Here is a 13,894-nt window from a genome sequence, read left to right as displayed (position 1 = left end):
GTTTCATTAGACGCATGGTATAGAAATGTTACCCTAGATACAGATATATAAAGGTATTATGAAACCAGAGATTTCATTCCAATCCCTTTCCTAATGATTCTTGACATGTTTTCCCTTTTCACTGTTTTTGCACATTTGAAGTGACCTCTGAAAGGACCATGAGCCACCTAGCAGGTGATTATGACAGCCGCAGGTGGTCTGTGGGAGTAAAGGGGCCTATGCTTTGGGCCACATGCAGATGTTGTCAAGGAGAATATTTTCCCATTCAGATTAGAAGGACAGAGGCCCTGCCTCTTCCTAAAGCCAATCTTCTCCAGAGAGCTAGGAATTTTGCCAAAAAACTGCTGCTTTCCACTATAGCTGACCAGAGAACCATGAGGCAGTTGAAGTTAGGTCTCACCCTTCACTGGACATCAGTTAAAACAATTTTACATTTGTGACCTGCAATTTGGTGCAGCTGCAGCTCATGAGGCAAGGGTGTTGCCAGGTTGGTGTAGTGGTTAGGAGAGGAGACTTCTAATCTGTTGAGCCAGGTTTCATTCCCTGCTCCCCCACATGCAGCCAGCTGGGTGACCTTGGGCTCGCCACAGCACTGATAAAGCTGATCCAACCGAGCAGTAATATCAGGGCTCTCTCAGCCTCGCCTACCTCACAGGGTGTCTGTTGTGGGGAAAGGGAAGGTGATTATAAGATGCTTTGAGACTCCTTCAGGTAGAGAAAAGTGGCATATAAGAACTAACTCTTCTTCCTCCCCCCTCCCTTTCAGGCCTTTCCATTGTGTTACTTTAAATTAGGACTGGAAAACAAGATATAATGGATGCAAATACAAATTGTGTAAAAATATAGATTAGACTAGTTTGGGTGTTTTTAGAATGTATATAATTTAAAGAAAATATTTTATTTGCAAAAATTTCAATTAGCAAAAGTAAGTCCGAAGAATCATCTCTATTGGCTGTCTGCAAACAGGGCAGGGCTTGTTGCGCTTCTTCAGTTTTTTTGCACATGCATAACATGACATGAGATGTCCCGTCCTTCCATGTACGATGCAACCATTTTTAGGCTGACTTTGGCATATGACACAAGGCTCAATGCTAGAGAGAGGAAGGCTTGAATCTGTGCCTCCATCTTTATCTTCAGCCTCTTCTTTCTCAAGCTCTTTCAAGTTTTCTTGACTGTTGCAAAGTGTACTGCTAGATGTTGATGGCTGTGAGTATTCTTCACTTTCCTGCGATCCAGGGGTCTGTTTTGCTTCATCCACCTCTTTACCTTCATCTAGCTTTCCTTTCTTACAGTCTGGAACATCAAAGCCCTCCTCTGGTTCTAGCTGTGCAGCATCTTCACACTTGTTCTCTTGAGGCTTCTCACTCTTCTGATCGGGGAGCCAGTTCTCCCGAAGAGCCCAGCATCTGGGGCAATGGCGAGGGAGGGGCGGGTTCATTTCACTGCAGTTTGAACATTTCCAATAATCCTTGTGAATCAGAACAGAAAACAGTTGTGGTTTAGCATTTATTCAGCTATCACTTATATCGTACATAAAGATTAGGCACGAGGCATAATCCTGACTGTTCCACTGAGGCCAGATGATACAGCTGCAAAGAGGAACAGTACCCAGTACATTGTTTGGGGAGGGAGGTATCCATGGTATTCTGACTTTTCTGCAGCTGTTAGTTACTCCCCACTCCTAACCGAAACTAATGGTTACTGCAAAGTAATCTCCCAGTCCTGTTAATTAACTCACGTAGTTCAGCTGTGAATCTGGTAAAGGTAGTGGTGAGGTAAATGTGCTTCTGCCCAGAATATTCCTTGGCAATATCTCTGTGATTGTTTGGGGAAAGTCAGGAAATAATGGCTGCCATTCCCTATATAATATAGCCAATTAAGAGAATACTCTTTCTATCTTTTTTTCCTCCACTTACCCCACCCTTGCTGCCTGAAGGTACTAGTTGTATACTCTAGAGCACCATGCTTTAGCCATAAGAACCATTACTACTACTGTAAGAACTAAGTAAGTAGTCCATTGGTTTAGTTTTTATTTTATTTTTTTTGGGGGGGAGGGATTTTGCATTAAAGTTGCCAGAGAAGCCCCAAAGGCTACAAAAAGATTGTAATCTTGATGAAATCCCATGAGAAAGACTCATCTTCCACAACAGTGTTCTGAACAATGGCAGACAGAAAGGACCTAAATCATTTAAAGACAATTCCCTTAGTTCACACTGATCTCCAGGTGCCTCAACTGGTCAACCATATCAAAGAGTGGCAGAAAGATCCAATGAGACCCCTTTTTATTTTATCAATCTATAAAGAGAGATCATCCATCAGAACTACAAAGCCTGTATCACTTCTAGGCCTGAAACAGGGTGAAAAGGGTGAACAGCAGAGAAGTCATCCAGGAAACCTTGAGTTGCTTTGCCATGACCCTCTCAATTACTTTCCCTAGAAAAGATAAATTACTAGTGGCTTGTCATCAGCAAAAACCTATTTATAAAGAGAGGATCTTTTAAAAAACAGACCAATGGCAACTTGGAAAAGGGAACCCTAATAAGGAAGCATCAGTGTTTCTCATCAGTGGGATCCTCATTATATTGACAAGATTTTAACTACCTAAAAGGAAGAAAAGGTCAAATGAACCTTCACAACACTCAGGATCCTGTCAACACTGATCAGGGATTTCAACATGAAATTATTCATAATATGGCTCTTCAGATATCTCCACTGCATGGCCTATTGAAAACTGCTACCTGAAGCAGATCTGAGAAACCCATAAAGAACCACACAAAGGTGTTTGTCTAATGGTGAAATCATATCATCAAGTGATTATAAAGAAGTATCAGTTTTGTTTCATAGCCAAGAATTTACTTACAGCTAGAGAAATTTCAGGATCATCATCAAATGAATCCATATCACTCTCTTCAGTCTGATATATAGTTACTTGATATATCTGATGGAAAAAATATTTAGATGTCATATAAATTTCAAAAATTAACTGGAAGCAAGTGTTACATCTCTGAAAAGAAACAAAGCATACTCGTATATATATTTTAGGATTCTTCATCAATTACCAGATATTAGGATTATAAGAGTCCAGCAGCACTTTAAGGATTAACAAAAATTGTGGCAGCATATGCACTTTTGTTAGCCACTGTTTACTTCTTCTGAAGACTCTTAGTCTTTTCTTTTGTAGAAGCTTTCTTTTGTAGAAAGTTAGGGAGAGAATACTGGGTACATATGAAAGGGGGGGGGGGAGTGCAAGCAGGGAGCCCAGAAGCAATAACAGAAACAAAGCACACCCAAGAACTTGTACAGATAATGCAAGTCAGCCTTCTCCACTTTTGACTCTACTGTGATAACTATTTTCATGTTTCCAAAGCAACTTTGGAAACTATGAAAACAAAACAAAACTTGAAATCCATTCAGTATCCATTTTCTGCTGACACATTAAAGCTACAGACCGGACTGTGTTTAATTTTACCCATCTGTAGCCTACCTTTTCCCCGCAGGCTGTTATGTACATGGGAACATGCAGGAGGGAGACAAGCAGGGCACCCTAAATCATGCACCAAGCCAAAAGATTACAAAGTAGATCATCTTCAGTTGCTGTGTTTGTCTGCAACTGATCAGCTAAATTCAAGTCCAGTAGCACTTTAGAGACCAACACAGTTTCAAAAGTCAGATCACCTCTCATCAGTCTCTAAGATGCTAGTGAAATTAACTCTAGGCCAACTGAATATGTAAGAAGAGAGAAGTCTATAAAAATGACGAACAGAGAAATTCAAAAAGCGTCCATTCCACAATACGGTTATTCTCACAAGGTTCTACCCAGCAGGCAGTTAAAAATTAATTAGAGCCTGACATAGTTTTCAGGGAATCAAGAAGCTTAATGTGGGGTAGTTTTATTTTATTATTGTTATACTCTGTAATGAGCAAGTTGAGTTTTCAACCAGCGTAAGACCACCCAGAGCACCTGAATACCAAATGAAACACACTATCCAAATGGCTCTCACAATTTAATCACAGTTGGAGTAGAAGATGTGCTTTGCACCTAGAAAATGCCAGGGTGAATCCCTGGCATCTCAAGTAGCAAGGCTGCAAAAGAGCACTGCTGGCCTGATTGGCTAGGAGGACTGATGGCCAGACCCATTACAAGGCAACTTCTGAAAGTATGTGCACACTTTCCATAACGATAGTACAGTGAACTTTGTTTTAAATGCACCTACCTCATCATCCTCATCTGTAAGTTCTTGTACATCTTCATTAGGGCTATAGTCTTCTGAATAGAGTGATTCAACTTCAAACTCCACACTGAACTGATCTGAAACAGAATCCTGGTCTAACCAATCTGAATTTCCACTTAGTGAATTGGCATGATTATCCTAAAAGAAACAAAAATGTATGTCTCCTTTTAATCAACTTGGAACTAAGGTATCCCCTGTGCAAGCACTGGGTCATGTCTGACCCTTGGGTTGACGCCCTCTAGCGTTTTCATGGCAGACTCAATACAGGATGGTTTGCCAGTGCCTTCCCCAGTCGTTACCGTTTACTCCCCAGCAATCTGGGTACTCATTTTACTGATCTCGGAAGGATGGAAGGCTGAGTCAACCTTGAGCCGGCTGCTGGGATCGAACTCCCAGCCTCATGGGCAGAGCTTTCAGACAGCATTTCTGCTGCCTTACCACTCTGCGCCACAAGAGGCTCCCAACTTGGAACTAGGGGAACAGTAAATGAAGTCAACAATTCCAGAGACCATAAGGAGATGAGCATAAGTTTTAGTACGGTCTATGAGAAAAACCACTTGTAATAGCAGGGAGTAATTTAATCTATTCTCATTTATGTCCCTATCCAGAACCTATATTTGGACACACACCAAAGAGCAATATGCCATAACTACACATGGAAAGCTTTGTTGCCACTGCAACAGCCCTTCACCGCATATGAAAATCCTATTAATTGGGTGGAGAGAATTGTGTTGTAGAATAGTGTCGGCTGTTCATATACACTATGCGATGGCTAGCTCTGCCACATGAATAGGTGAAGGATCATGGGAAGCAAGTTGAAACTTTAACACTCATCTGCACTTAGGGCCAATTGCATCCTTCATGACACTGCATCAAATTCAGGCTGTTATTCAAGCACTGACTGAATATTACCACATGGAAATCACAGACCTCTAGCACAGGAGTCCCCAGTCTTTGTGAGACTGCAGGCACATTTGGAATTTTGACACGGCATGTTGGGTGCAGCAACAAAATAGCCGCCATAGAATGTGGAGCCAGCCACAAAACGCCTGCACAGCTTAACTCCAGTAACACAGTACACATCATTGTGCTGCGGCAGCAGTTGCTGCCAAAGCAACATTAAAAAAAATCTGCACAGCCAATCAAGTCTCCTTGCCTGGCCCCTCCCATTTCCTGAAAACAGAAAAGGTGCGGACAGAATCCATGGTATCCACGGACCCCATGTTTGGGGACCCCATGTCTAGCATATTATGAGAACAACAATGATCTCTGCATTAAGTGTTGTATGTGCAGACAGTTGGGTTTTTTGGGGGGGAGAGTTTTTTTTCCAATCAGTTATTTCCCATCCTCAGTGGATACAGTTTTAAACACATAAGATGTTTAATTACAGTGTGGGAGATACCCAGAAAAAAAGCCATTAATGCCTGTCACTACTTACTGGAGTTGATACAGATCCTGAGGAACTGCTGCTGTTACTTCGGTCACGGTATAAACCACTTACTACACACCATGAAAGGCTTTCATCAAATGTAAGAGAAATGCTGTCTGATTTATGTCGTTTTCTCTGTCTTTCATCGCTAGCGTCTAATGCATTTTCTTCTGCATGATAAAATGTATTTTAATTAAGAAAAGCTTTAAGACATTTTTGAAACCACCCTATTTGCAAACATAGACGAGAAGAAAGCCTCCCATAAATTCAGCGTTCTCGTTAAATTTTATGAAATCGATATTTTGCCCTCAGACAAGACATTTACAAAGAAGTCCAGTAGCAATATTTTATGACGGCATTAAATCCACTAATGACATGTCAAACCCATACACTTCTTTATATTTATATACATAAAGAGATTCCAAACGGAGGCCCACTTTACTATTCCATCCTGCAAACGTGTGTGAAATTCACTACAAGTATATAGCGACATGGGCAAACAAATCACAGGATTTTTGATGGATCTGCTGTGATTCTTTTAACACACACAGCGTGTCAACAGAGATGTTGAAAAAGGGCAACAAATAAAGCCAAGACATCAGCATGTAGAAGACTCATGGCAAGCCAGAATCAGCGCTGGCCAGGACTAGAATGATGCCATGCTCAAGATTTTCATGCGGTCATTGGGAATTCAAGGAAGAAAGCTCCTTTCATGCTAGCATGCCACAAACCCAGGGAGCTATGGAGTGACGCCTCAAGTGAAGCCAAGCCTCATGCCACACACAGACTGTTTACGCACTGGGAACTTCACTGCCCCAGTTCCCGTGCAGGAGCACAAATCGGGGGCGGATGAGGTGCACCAGGCCAAATGCTCCCCCATGCAGGTACAGGAAGAGGTGGGGCAACCTGCCACGACTAAAACTCCAGCCTGCAGCTCAGCATGAAACCTCCAGTGCATAAACGGTCATAGTGAAGTAGCAGCATCTTCCTTCTCAAACAGATGCTTTCTATGATCTGTCGATGACTTGATCTCTGCTGGGAGAGAACTAGTAACAGCCCTGAAACCCAGGCAAAAAGCCTTCATTTACCTGTTTCACTATGTGCCCTCCTTCTAGAAGTAGATGCTTCACTTGACTCCTGCACTGATTCCTGTTAAAAAAGTATAGTAAATAAGCAACACTCCTCATAAAGATTAAACATAACTGTTCCAGATACTACACATGAAAGTATTAATACAGGAATTCCATGTGCTTGAAATTACCTTTATAGCATTTCCATTTTCAAGCAGGGACCTGGACTGATTCGAAGATGTGTTAACATTACTAGAGTCTTCAAAAAAAAATACATATTGGAAATCACTAAAGAGCAGGCAATTCAAGCATACATTTCTGAGTAAGTGGATTAATATGTTGATTTTCTATAGATATGAGTTCCTCAGAGTCCTAATATAGTAATACAGTATTGTGACAAATTTACTGAGATATCTGTAAAGCCAAAATACAATAACATATACAGGAGTATAATTAAACTTGTAATAATATATTTTAAACTGTATATTAGAATTGGCCCTAAAGTTAAGGATGAATACACTTTCATAGCTGAAAGGCAAAGCACTAAGTCAGAGAGGCCCTTTAGTTGTTAGCCTTTGGGGAGGGGAAAGAATACAAATACCAGGTCAATCAGGCCTACAAACATGTAGAATCCAGTCTGAGTCCAGTGGTACCTCTAAAACTGAAAGAATCATAGAATCATGGAGTTGGAAGGGGCCATACAGGCCATCTAGTCCAACCCCCTGCTCAACGCAGGATCAACCCTAAGCATCCTAAAGCATCCAAGAAAAGTGTGTATCCAACCTTTGCTTGAAGACTGCCAGTGAGGGGGAGCTCACCACCTCCTTAGGCAGCCTATTCCACTGCTGAATTACTCTCACTGTGAAAATTTTTTTCCTGATATCTAGCCTATATCGTTGTACTTGAAATTTAAACCCATTACTGCGTGTCCTCTCCTCTGCAGCCAACAGAAATAGCAACCTGCCCTCCTCCAAGTGACAACCTTTCAAATACTTAAAGAGGGCTATCATGTTAATCCAGTATTAGAGCCAGCTTGGTGTCATGGTTAGGAGTGTGGATGAGCTGGGTTTGAATCTGCACTCCCCCACGTGCAACCAGCTAGGTGACCTTGGACTAGCCACAGCACTGAGAAAACTGCTCTGACCAAGCAGGAATATCAGGGCTCTCTCACCCTCACCCACCTCACAGGGTGTCTGCTGTGGGGAGAGGAAAGGGAAGGCAATTGTAAGCCGCTTTGAGACTCCTTCGGGGAGAGAAAAGCAGCATATTGACCCTTCCTGGAAACATCCTCTTTGCCCACTACCTCTATGTAATGATTGGTAACTCCATTTCAATGTATTTGAAGAAATGTACATGCACATAAAAGTTTACACCAAGAACAAAACTTTGTTAGTCTTAAAGGTGCCACTGGATTCAAACGTGGTTCTGCTGCTTCAGACCAATGCAGAACCAATGCAGCTACACACCTGAATCTATTTGTATAGGTATATTTTTGACATAATTTGTCTGGTGCACCAAGGACATATCCTGGCTTGGTTCTACTTGCCATCATAGTTTTTTTTTTATTTTAGCAGACTTACCACACAATCTTAAGCATTCTGAAACAGTTCTGTGTAAACTCCACTGAATGCAAATAAACTTACTCCAAAGTAACTGTGCATAAGACTTCACCCCAAGGGTCCAAATTAGAACTGTTGATTTTAGCTTGGTCTCTTGACCCCATTTGAACATGTTTTATTTTTTTAGTTGCTACAAAACAAGCACTCATTTTTATCGACAATTATTTGGAGTAATTCAACAGGTAGCTAGTTAATCTGATTTATGTAAAGCAATACAAATCATAGTTATTCTATCATCAGTTACGAATGACAAAGTAATTAACCCTAGCTGCAGTAAGTAAAGGATAAATGGATTTTCTTTAATTGCAATTTTTGAAGTTGTAGCTCCTGCAAACCTTCAATACATATCAATATAAATTGGAGTTCCAAGTAAACAATGAACTGTGATACAGATTCATACAAGACATCTCAGCATTTGCTATAAATTTTGGTACCAAGTAGACCACTAAACAGAATCAATGCACAAAGACTTTTTAAAAACCTTTAAAAACAGTAACAAACTTTAAAAATATTACAGCAGTTTACCTTGCTGATTGACTGTTGTCAGGTTTTTGGAAATCATTAAATATAATTGCCTAGAGAAAGATAACAGAATTTTTAGTTTCAAGGATGTACATTGGATATTACTATTATAAAGTGATCCTAAAATTAGAGTATTTTCATAATATGAGATTAGAATATTTTTTTATAACATGCTAAGGTGGCCATTTTTAAAAAAAGAAGATGCTGGACCTGCTTCTAGTATATATATTTTAATGTAAACATTTTTCTCCCCACTTATCTCAGTACTCCTCCCCCTCAGCATCACCAACATAGGTTCTGGACATCAGGTTGTCACAGGCCAAGAAGAAAGGTGACGACTCTTCTAAAGGCAATTTAGTTCCAGTCCCTGAACTGAAATATAAAACCCATCATGTCCAAACATAGCTAACATATTGGGCCATTGAGGAGCAAAACCAATAAATACAGAATCAAGTAGTGCATGTCACAGGAAAATGGATAACATTCACTAAATCAATATCAGGTCTAAAAAATATGCACATGAGTTTTTTGATCTTTGCAATCAACAATTATGAATCCAACTAAGATATTAACAGACTCTGATGAACTTTCTTGGCCAAGAGGCTCCCAAATCCTGCAAAAGCTGCTGGAGTTCCAGATGAGTACTGGTTATCAGGAAACTGTTATATTGTCAAAGTTAAATGTCCCCTATTTAATATGGCACTGCATGGACTAACCTGCCTCTATCACTAAAGGGCATGCCAGGACATAACTAGCTACTTTATGCCCTGAACTACATTCTCTGAAAATTATCTGGAAGTTCTTATAAGTCATCCAGAATGAATTTGTTTGCAAGGGTAAAACCAGACAAAATGTTTGGGGTAGAAGATACCTCAAACCTTTTGATATATTTTAACTTCATAATAAGGCATCTGTTATGAGATGGATTCTTTTGTAAAAACTTGTCTTATACTGCAATTTTCTGTCCTGTATGGCACAAATAATAAAGTCAATATCTTGATTTATTGCTAAGTAAATCTAGCTGTTCTGATGTCGAGGATGGCAACAATTTTAGCATTCTCTCTTTCTCCATCTTTTTCTTTTTTTATCTTCATGCTTTTATTTTTTACTCAATATGTAAAGTTTTGCAGACTGGCAATGGCAATTCTTAGAACCACTGTTAACCCAGTAAATCTCTAAGTAACTTAGTCCAATAATTAGCATATAGCATTTGGTGGTGGCACTAAATATATTTAGCCTCATCAGTAAAGGTGAGTAATGAAACCGCTTTTTCAAATCTGCTTTATCAGTGACCCCCAGATAAAAAGTTAAAGGAATAAGCTTTTGATATGTCATAGCAAGGCTCTCCCATTCAGTGCAAAGTAGAGAGTCATTCATTAAATACAACAGGAATGCTTGCACAAAGCTCACCCCAGTACAGAAATGAATAGAAAAGTAACTAGATGTCTCACAACTGTACATGCACAGTTAAGATTATAGTTACACACATTCAAAAGCCATCAATGCACCAGGAGAATTCATTCTAATGAAAACCTGAATAATGTAGTGTATTCTTAAAGATACAAGCCATCAGATGTATACACGGTATCAAATTACATGATTTCCAAAGAATAAAGCCAAATAATATTTTCCACAATAGGTGACAGCTATATAATTTACATCATAGAAATTCTGAAATCAGAAACTAAAAGCAGATTATGATGGAGTTCAGTAACACAAACACACAGCTGAGTTTTCTGTCACACACATCTCTAGCACTTAAGAATGTGCCAGGAAAGCTGTAGATTAACATATGCAGTAAACATTCACTAATAAGTCACAATAAATAGTGGTACCTGTGTTCTTTTACAGAAAAACTCTGTACTCCAAAGATATCTCCTAGAATATCATTTGCACAATGGACAATATGTTGTTGCTTTTCATCATACAGATGTTTAGACAGAATATATTCACCAATATAGAATATTACCTGTAACAGAAGTCAAACATCAGAAGTGTCAGCTCATACAGTATGAAATCAATGCACAAAAATTAATAGCATACTGACTAATGACTGCCTTAATATCACTAAACATTTAAGCTGAAAACCTATTTATAACATTCTGCTGCAATGCAGCATGACCCAAAAACAAAATCCAGGCTGAAAACAGGCAGAAGAAGGGTAGGACTACTCAGATTGGACACTTTGATTCTCAAAGCATGTTTAGCTGTCACTCTGGTAATACCTCTCTTAGCATTTACCCATATAAGCAAATAGCTGCCACTCGAGCAGATGGACAGGAGTAAAACACTCTTTGGGGGGACATGGTCGCAGTGAGCACAAAACTCCTACATAAAGCCAAATAACCACCAACTACAGCCTCTTGGAGCAACTTCAATTTATACAGCCAGTCTTACATATATGCCTTCTGTTAACTGTGCTAGTCTATATATTTTGTATATTTACTACTTTGTAAAGTTTTGAGAACAACCTTTTAATTGTTGCTAAAAGATCATTATATAAGATAAGCAAATATAAACAGAGACCCCATTGTCCCAGCTTTACACTTTTAAACAATCTTGAACAGTGTTGCAGCAACACAGAAATGTGATCCTGTGGATAAAAAAGTGCAGTTTATACCTACTCTTGTACTTATTACAAAGAATGTGACTTACCTCCTTCATAGTAAAAGTATCTTTTTGTGCACCAGCAGACTGTAAAAGTTTTAATAAGAGTGGCTTCGGTTTAACCTGAAAAAAGGGATACAGATACAAGTAACTTAAATACGTATGCCTGTGTCCAAGGAGAGCAAAGACTATGTTTCTAGTACTGCAAGGTTTCTAACACATAAACTTACTCCTATGACAGCAGCAAATTCTCCAGGATCACACACAAATATATCATACTGAATATACACCAAAGGCAGTTTTTAAAAACTGAGGAACTATTCTCACAACTCATATCCATTATCTAAACACGAATTTAAAATGTAGTTTCAGAACTGTAAGCCTAGCTAAACTCTCCCACAAGAAGGAATTCTGTGCATATGACAGAGAAATACGTGTATATGTTGTCCTGTACATACAAAGTGATGTGCAGATATAAGAACCACATTCTGAGATATGTATATACAATTCATGCAACATTCTGGCCTTTAATGAAGAAAGACCATGCCAATCTGTAGTTAATGTGTGAAAATTCAACAACTGCAGCACATTATGACATACATGCAGAAAAGCTGATGTCTAGCCACTGGTGCGGGCTGTTCTTCATCCAGAACTTAGAATCATTATGCCACACATGGGCTCAAGCCCTTTCCAGGTGCCATATGCAAGCAGCAAGTAAGCAAGGATTGAGGGAATTTGGCAATCTACTTATATGGCCATGTGTAGGGGAAAAGAGGGCTTTCTTTATGCTATCAGGCTTATATGGTGAAACCTACATGCATGCAAACATTTAATTGAGCCTTCTTAGTCAAGGAACAGAGGCTGCAGCAGCATTGCCCTGATTCTTCTGAACAGGGCTATCAACAGTCACTAAAGGTGCACTAGATGAGCAAGATCTGGCCATTCAGCCTTGGTTTTGAACAACCTTTTGACAATTTCCAATCTTGTCACAGCAGCTCGCAGGCACAGGATCTACTCCTGTCTTCAGCTTGCCACACAGAAGGCTAAGGCACATCAAGGTCTTTAACCCTAAAAGGCCATATGTGGTCTGAGCCCACCTCCCAGTCTATACCCCTCAAAGAGCCTTACACTCTGCCATGGCCAACTGGCTAGTGATCCCTGGCTACAAAGAAGCACCCTGGACCTCAACCAGGACCAGAGCATTCTCAGTCCTGGCCTCCACCTGCTGGAACAAATTTCCCAAAGAGATCAGGGTCCTTCCTGAACTAGGACAATTCTGAGGGGTATGTTAAAAGGGAGCTCCTCCACCAGGCATTTGGTTGAGGCCAGCCAATTCAACATCATCTGTTGGTCCCCCAAATACCCCCCTCCATGATCTGAGCTATGCTGACCTCTCATGGGCTCATATTAAAAGTTGAGAGTAGTTGTCACACGGTGAATCTGTTATAGTATTTTGTTATAATTTGTTATGTTCAATTTTGGAACCACTGTTAAGCTACTATCACTATTTTTCTACGCGTATTCATGACGTTTTATGTAAACCGCCCTGAGCCTTACAGGAGGGCGGTATAGAAATTCAACTAACAAACAAGGAACGGTCTGCGTGATCACAACATGCCTGTCACATCACCTCAATCCCCCCCCACCCCCACCCCCCCACTCACCAGAGCTTTGTGATCAGTTTGGTTCCTGTCGGATGTGCCCGCGGCGGGCTGATCGGCGGAGGAGGCCATCTTACTATTGCACATTTGCCTGCCGAGAAAGAGAAAATTAATTCACGTAGAAAGGACGCGAGTTGGCCGCGGCCTTCAACCACTCCCCAGTAGGCCGCTGCCCGCGCCCCATGCGCATTGCGGGATTTCCCTACTCAGCCGCCGCCGCCGCCCGCCGCTTCACGCTCCTGGAAGCCTCACCCGAGACAATCGACGGGACCGAAAAGGCGGAAGCTACTGCAGAAGCCCCTTCAAAACGAAGCACGGGCCGCGTTTAAATAGCACCGCCTGTTTACTTCGCCATGGACAAGTCCGGGCGCAACGCCTCTGCCGGCTGTGGCCCGACATGTCCGGACATGATCCCGAGAGAGGCGTTAGTCACGGGGAGGGCGGCGGCCGCCAAGTGGGGCCTTTCCCGCCTGGCTTCTCCGTGTGCGGCGGGCGGGCGGGCTCCTCCTGAAAAGGGCCCCTTCTCCACCCCCCCGCCACCCCCCCTTCCGGAGCCGCTTCAGCAGCCACACGCCCTCCCCCCCCCCCCCCCACGCACTCTCATGGGCTCCGCTTAGAGGGCAGCTGCCCTCTTCGTCCCGCCGCCTCCCCCGCCGCCATTTCGGGCCCGCCACACGGCCGTGGCCAGGCTTCTCGCTTGGCTAGCCGCGGAAAGGACTGTTTGCGCACTCGCGCCTCTCTAGCGCCTCTAGCG

At 41.4% G+C, this 13,894-nt stretch overlaps 1 protein-coding gene across 2 annotated transcripts; it reads right to left on the bottom strand.

Moving 5' to 3' along the window:
* Positions 1 to 862: 862 nt before the first annotated feature.
* MDM2 (MDM2 proto-oncogene) lies at positions 863 to 13,894 on the bottom strand. 2 transcript variants are annotated; one of them, XM_077338768.1, is made up of 11 exons: positions 13,739 to 13,894; positions 13,144 to 13,231; positions 11,528 to 11,602; positions 10,708 to 10,841; positions 8,876 to 8,925; positions 6,923 to 6,990; positions 6,750 to 6,810; positions 5,671 to 5,831; positions 4,215 to 4,370; positions 2,861 to 2,938; positions 863 to 1,468 (listed from the first exon to the last, which is right to left on the bottom strand). In XM_077338768.1, the coding sequence occupies exons 2-11, from the start codon at positions 13,225 to 13,227 to the stop codon at positions 917 to 919; spliced, it is 1,419 nt and encodes a 472-aa protein (XP_077194883.1). In that variant the 5' UTR covers positions 13,228 to 13,231; positions 13,739 to 13,894; the 3' UTR covers positions 863 to 916. The 2 variants fall into 2 exon arrangements, with proteins under 2 accessions (XP_077194883.1, XP_077194884.1); XM_077338769.1 differs by lacking the exon at positions 13,739 to 13,894 and adding an exon at positions 13,393 to 13,636.

The sequence above is a fragment of the Paroedura picta genome, chromosome 5 (genome assembly GCF_049243985.1).
Source record: "Paroedura picta isolate Pp20150507F chromosome 5, Ppicta_v3.0, whole genome shotgun sequence".
NCBI lineage: Eukaryota > Metazoa > Chordata > Lepidosauria > Squamata > Gekkonidae > Paroedura > Paroedura picta.
Note: the sequence above shows the minus strand (reverse complement) of the source record. Positions and strands in the feature narration are given on the sequence as shown.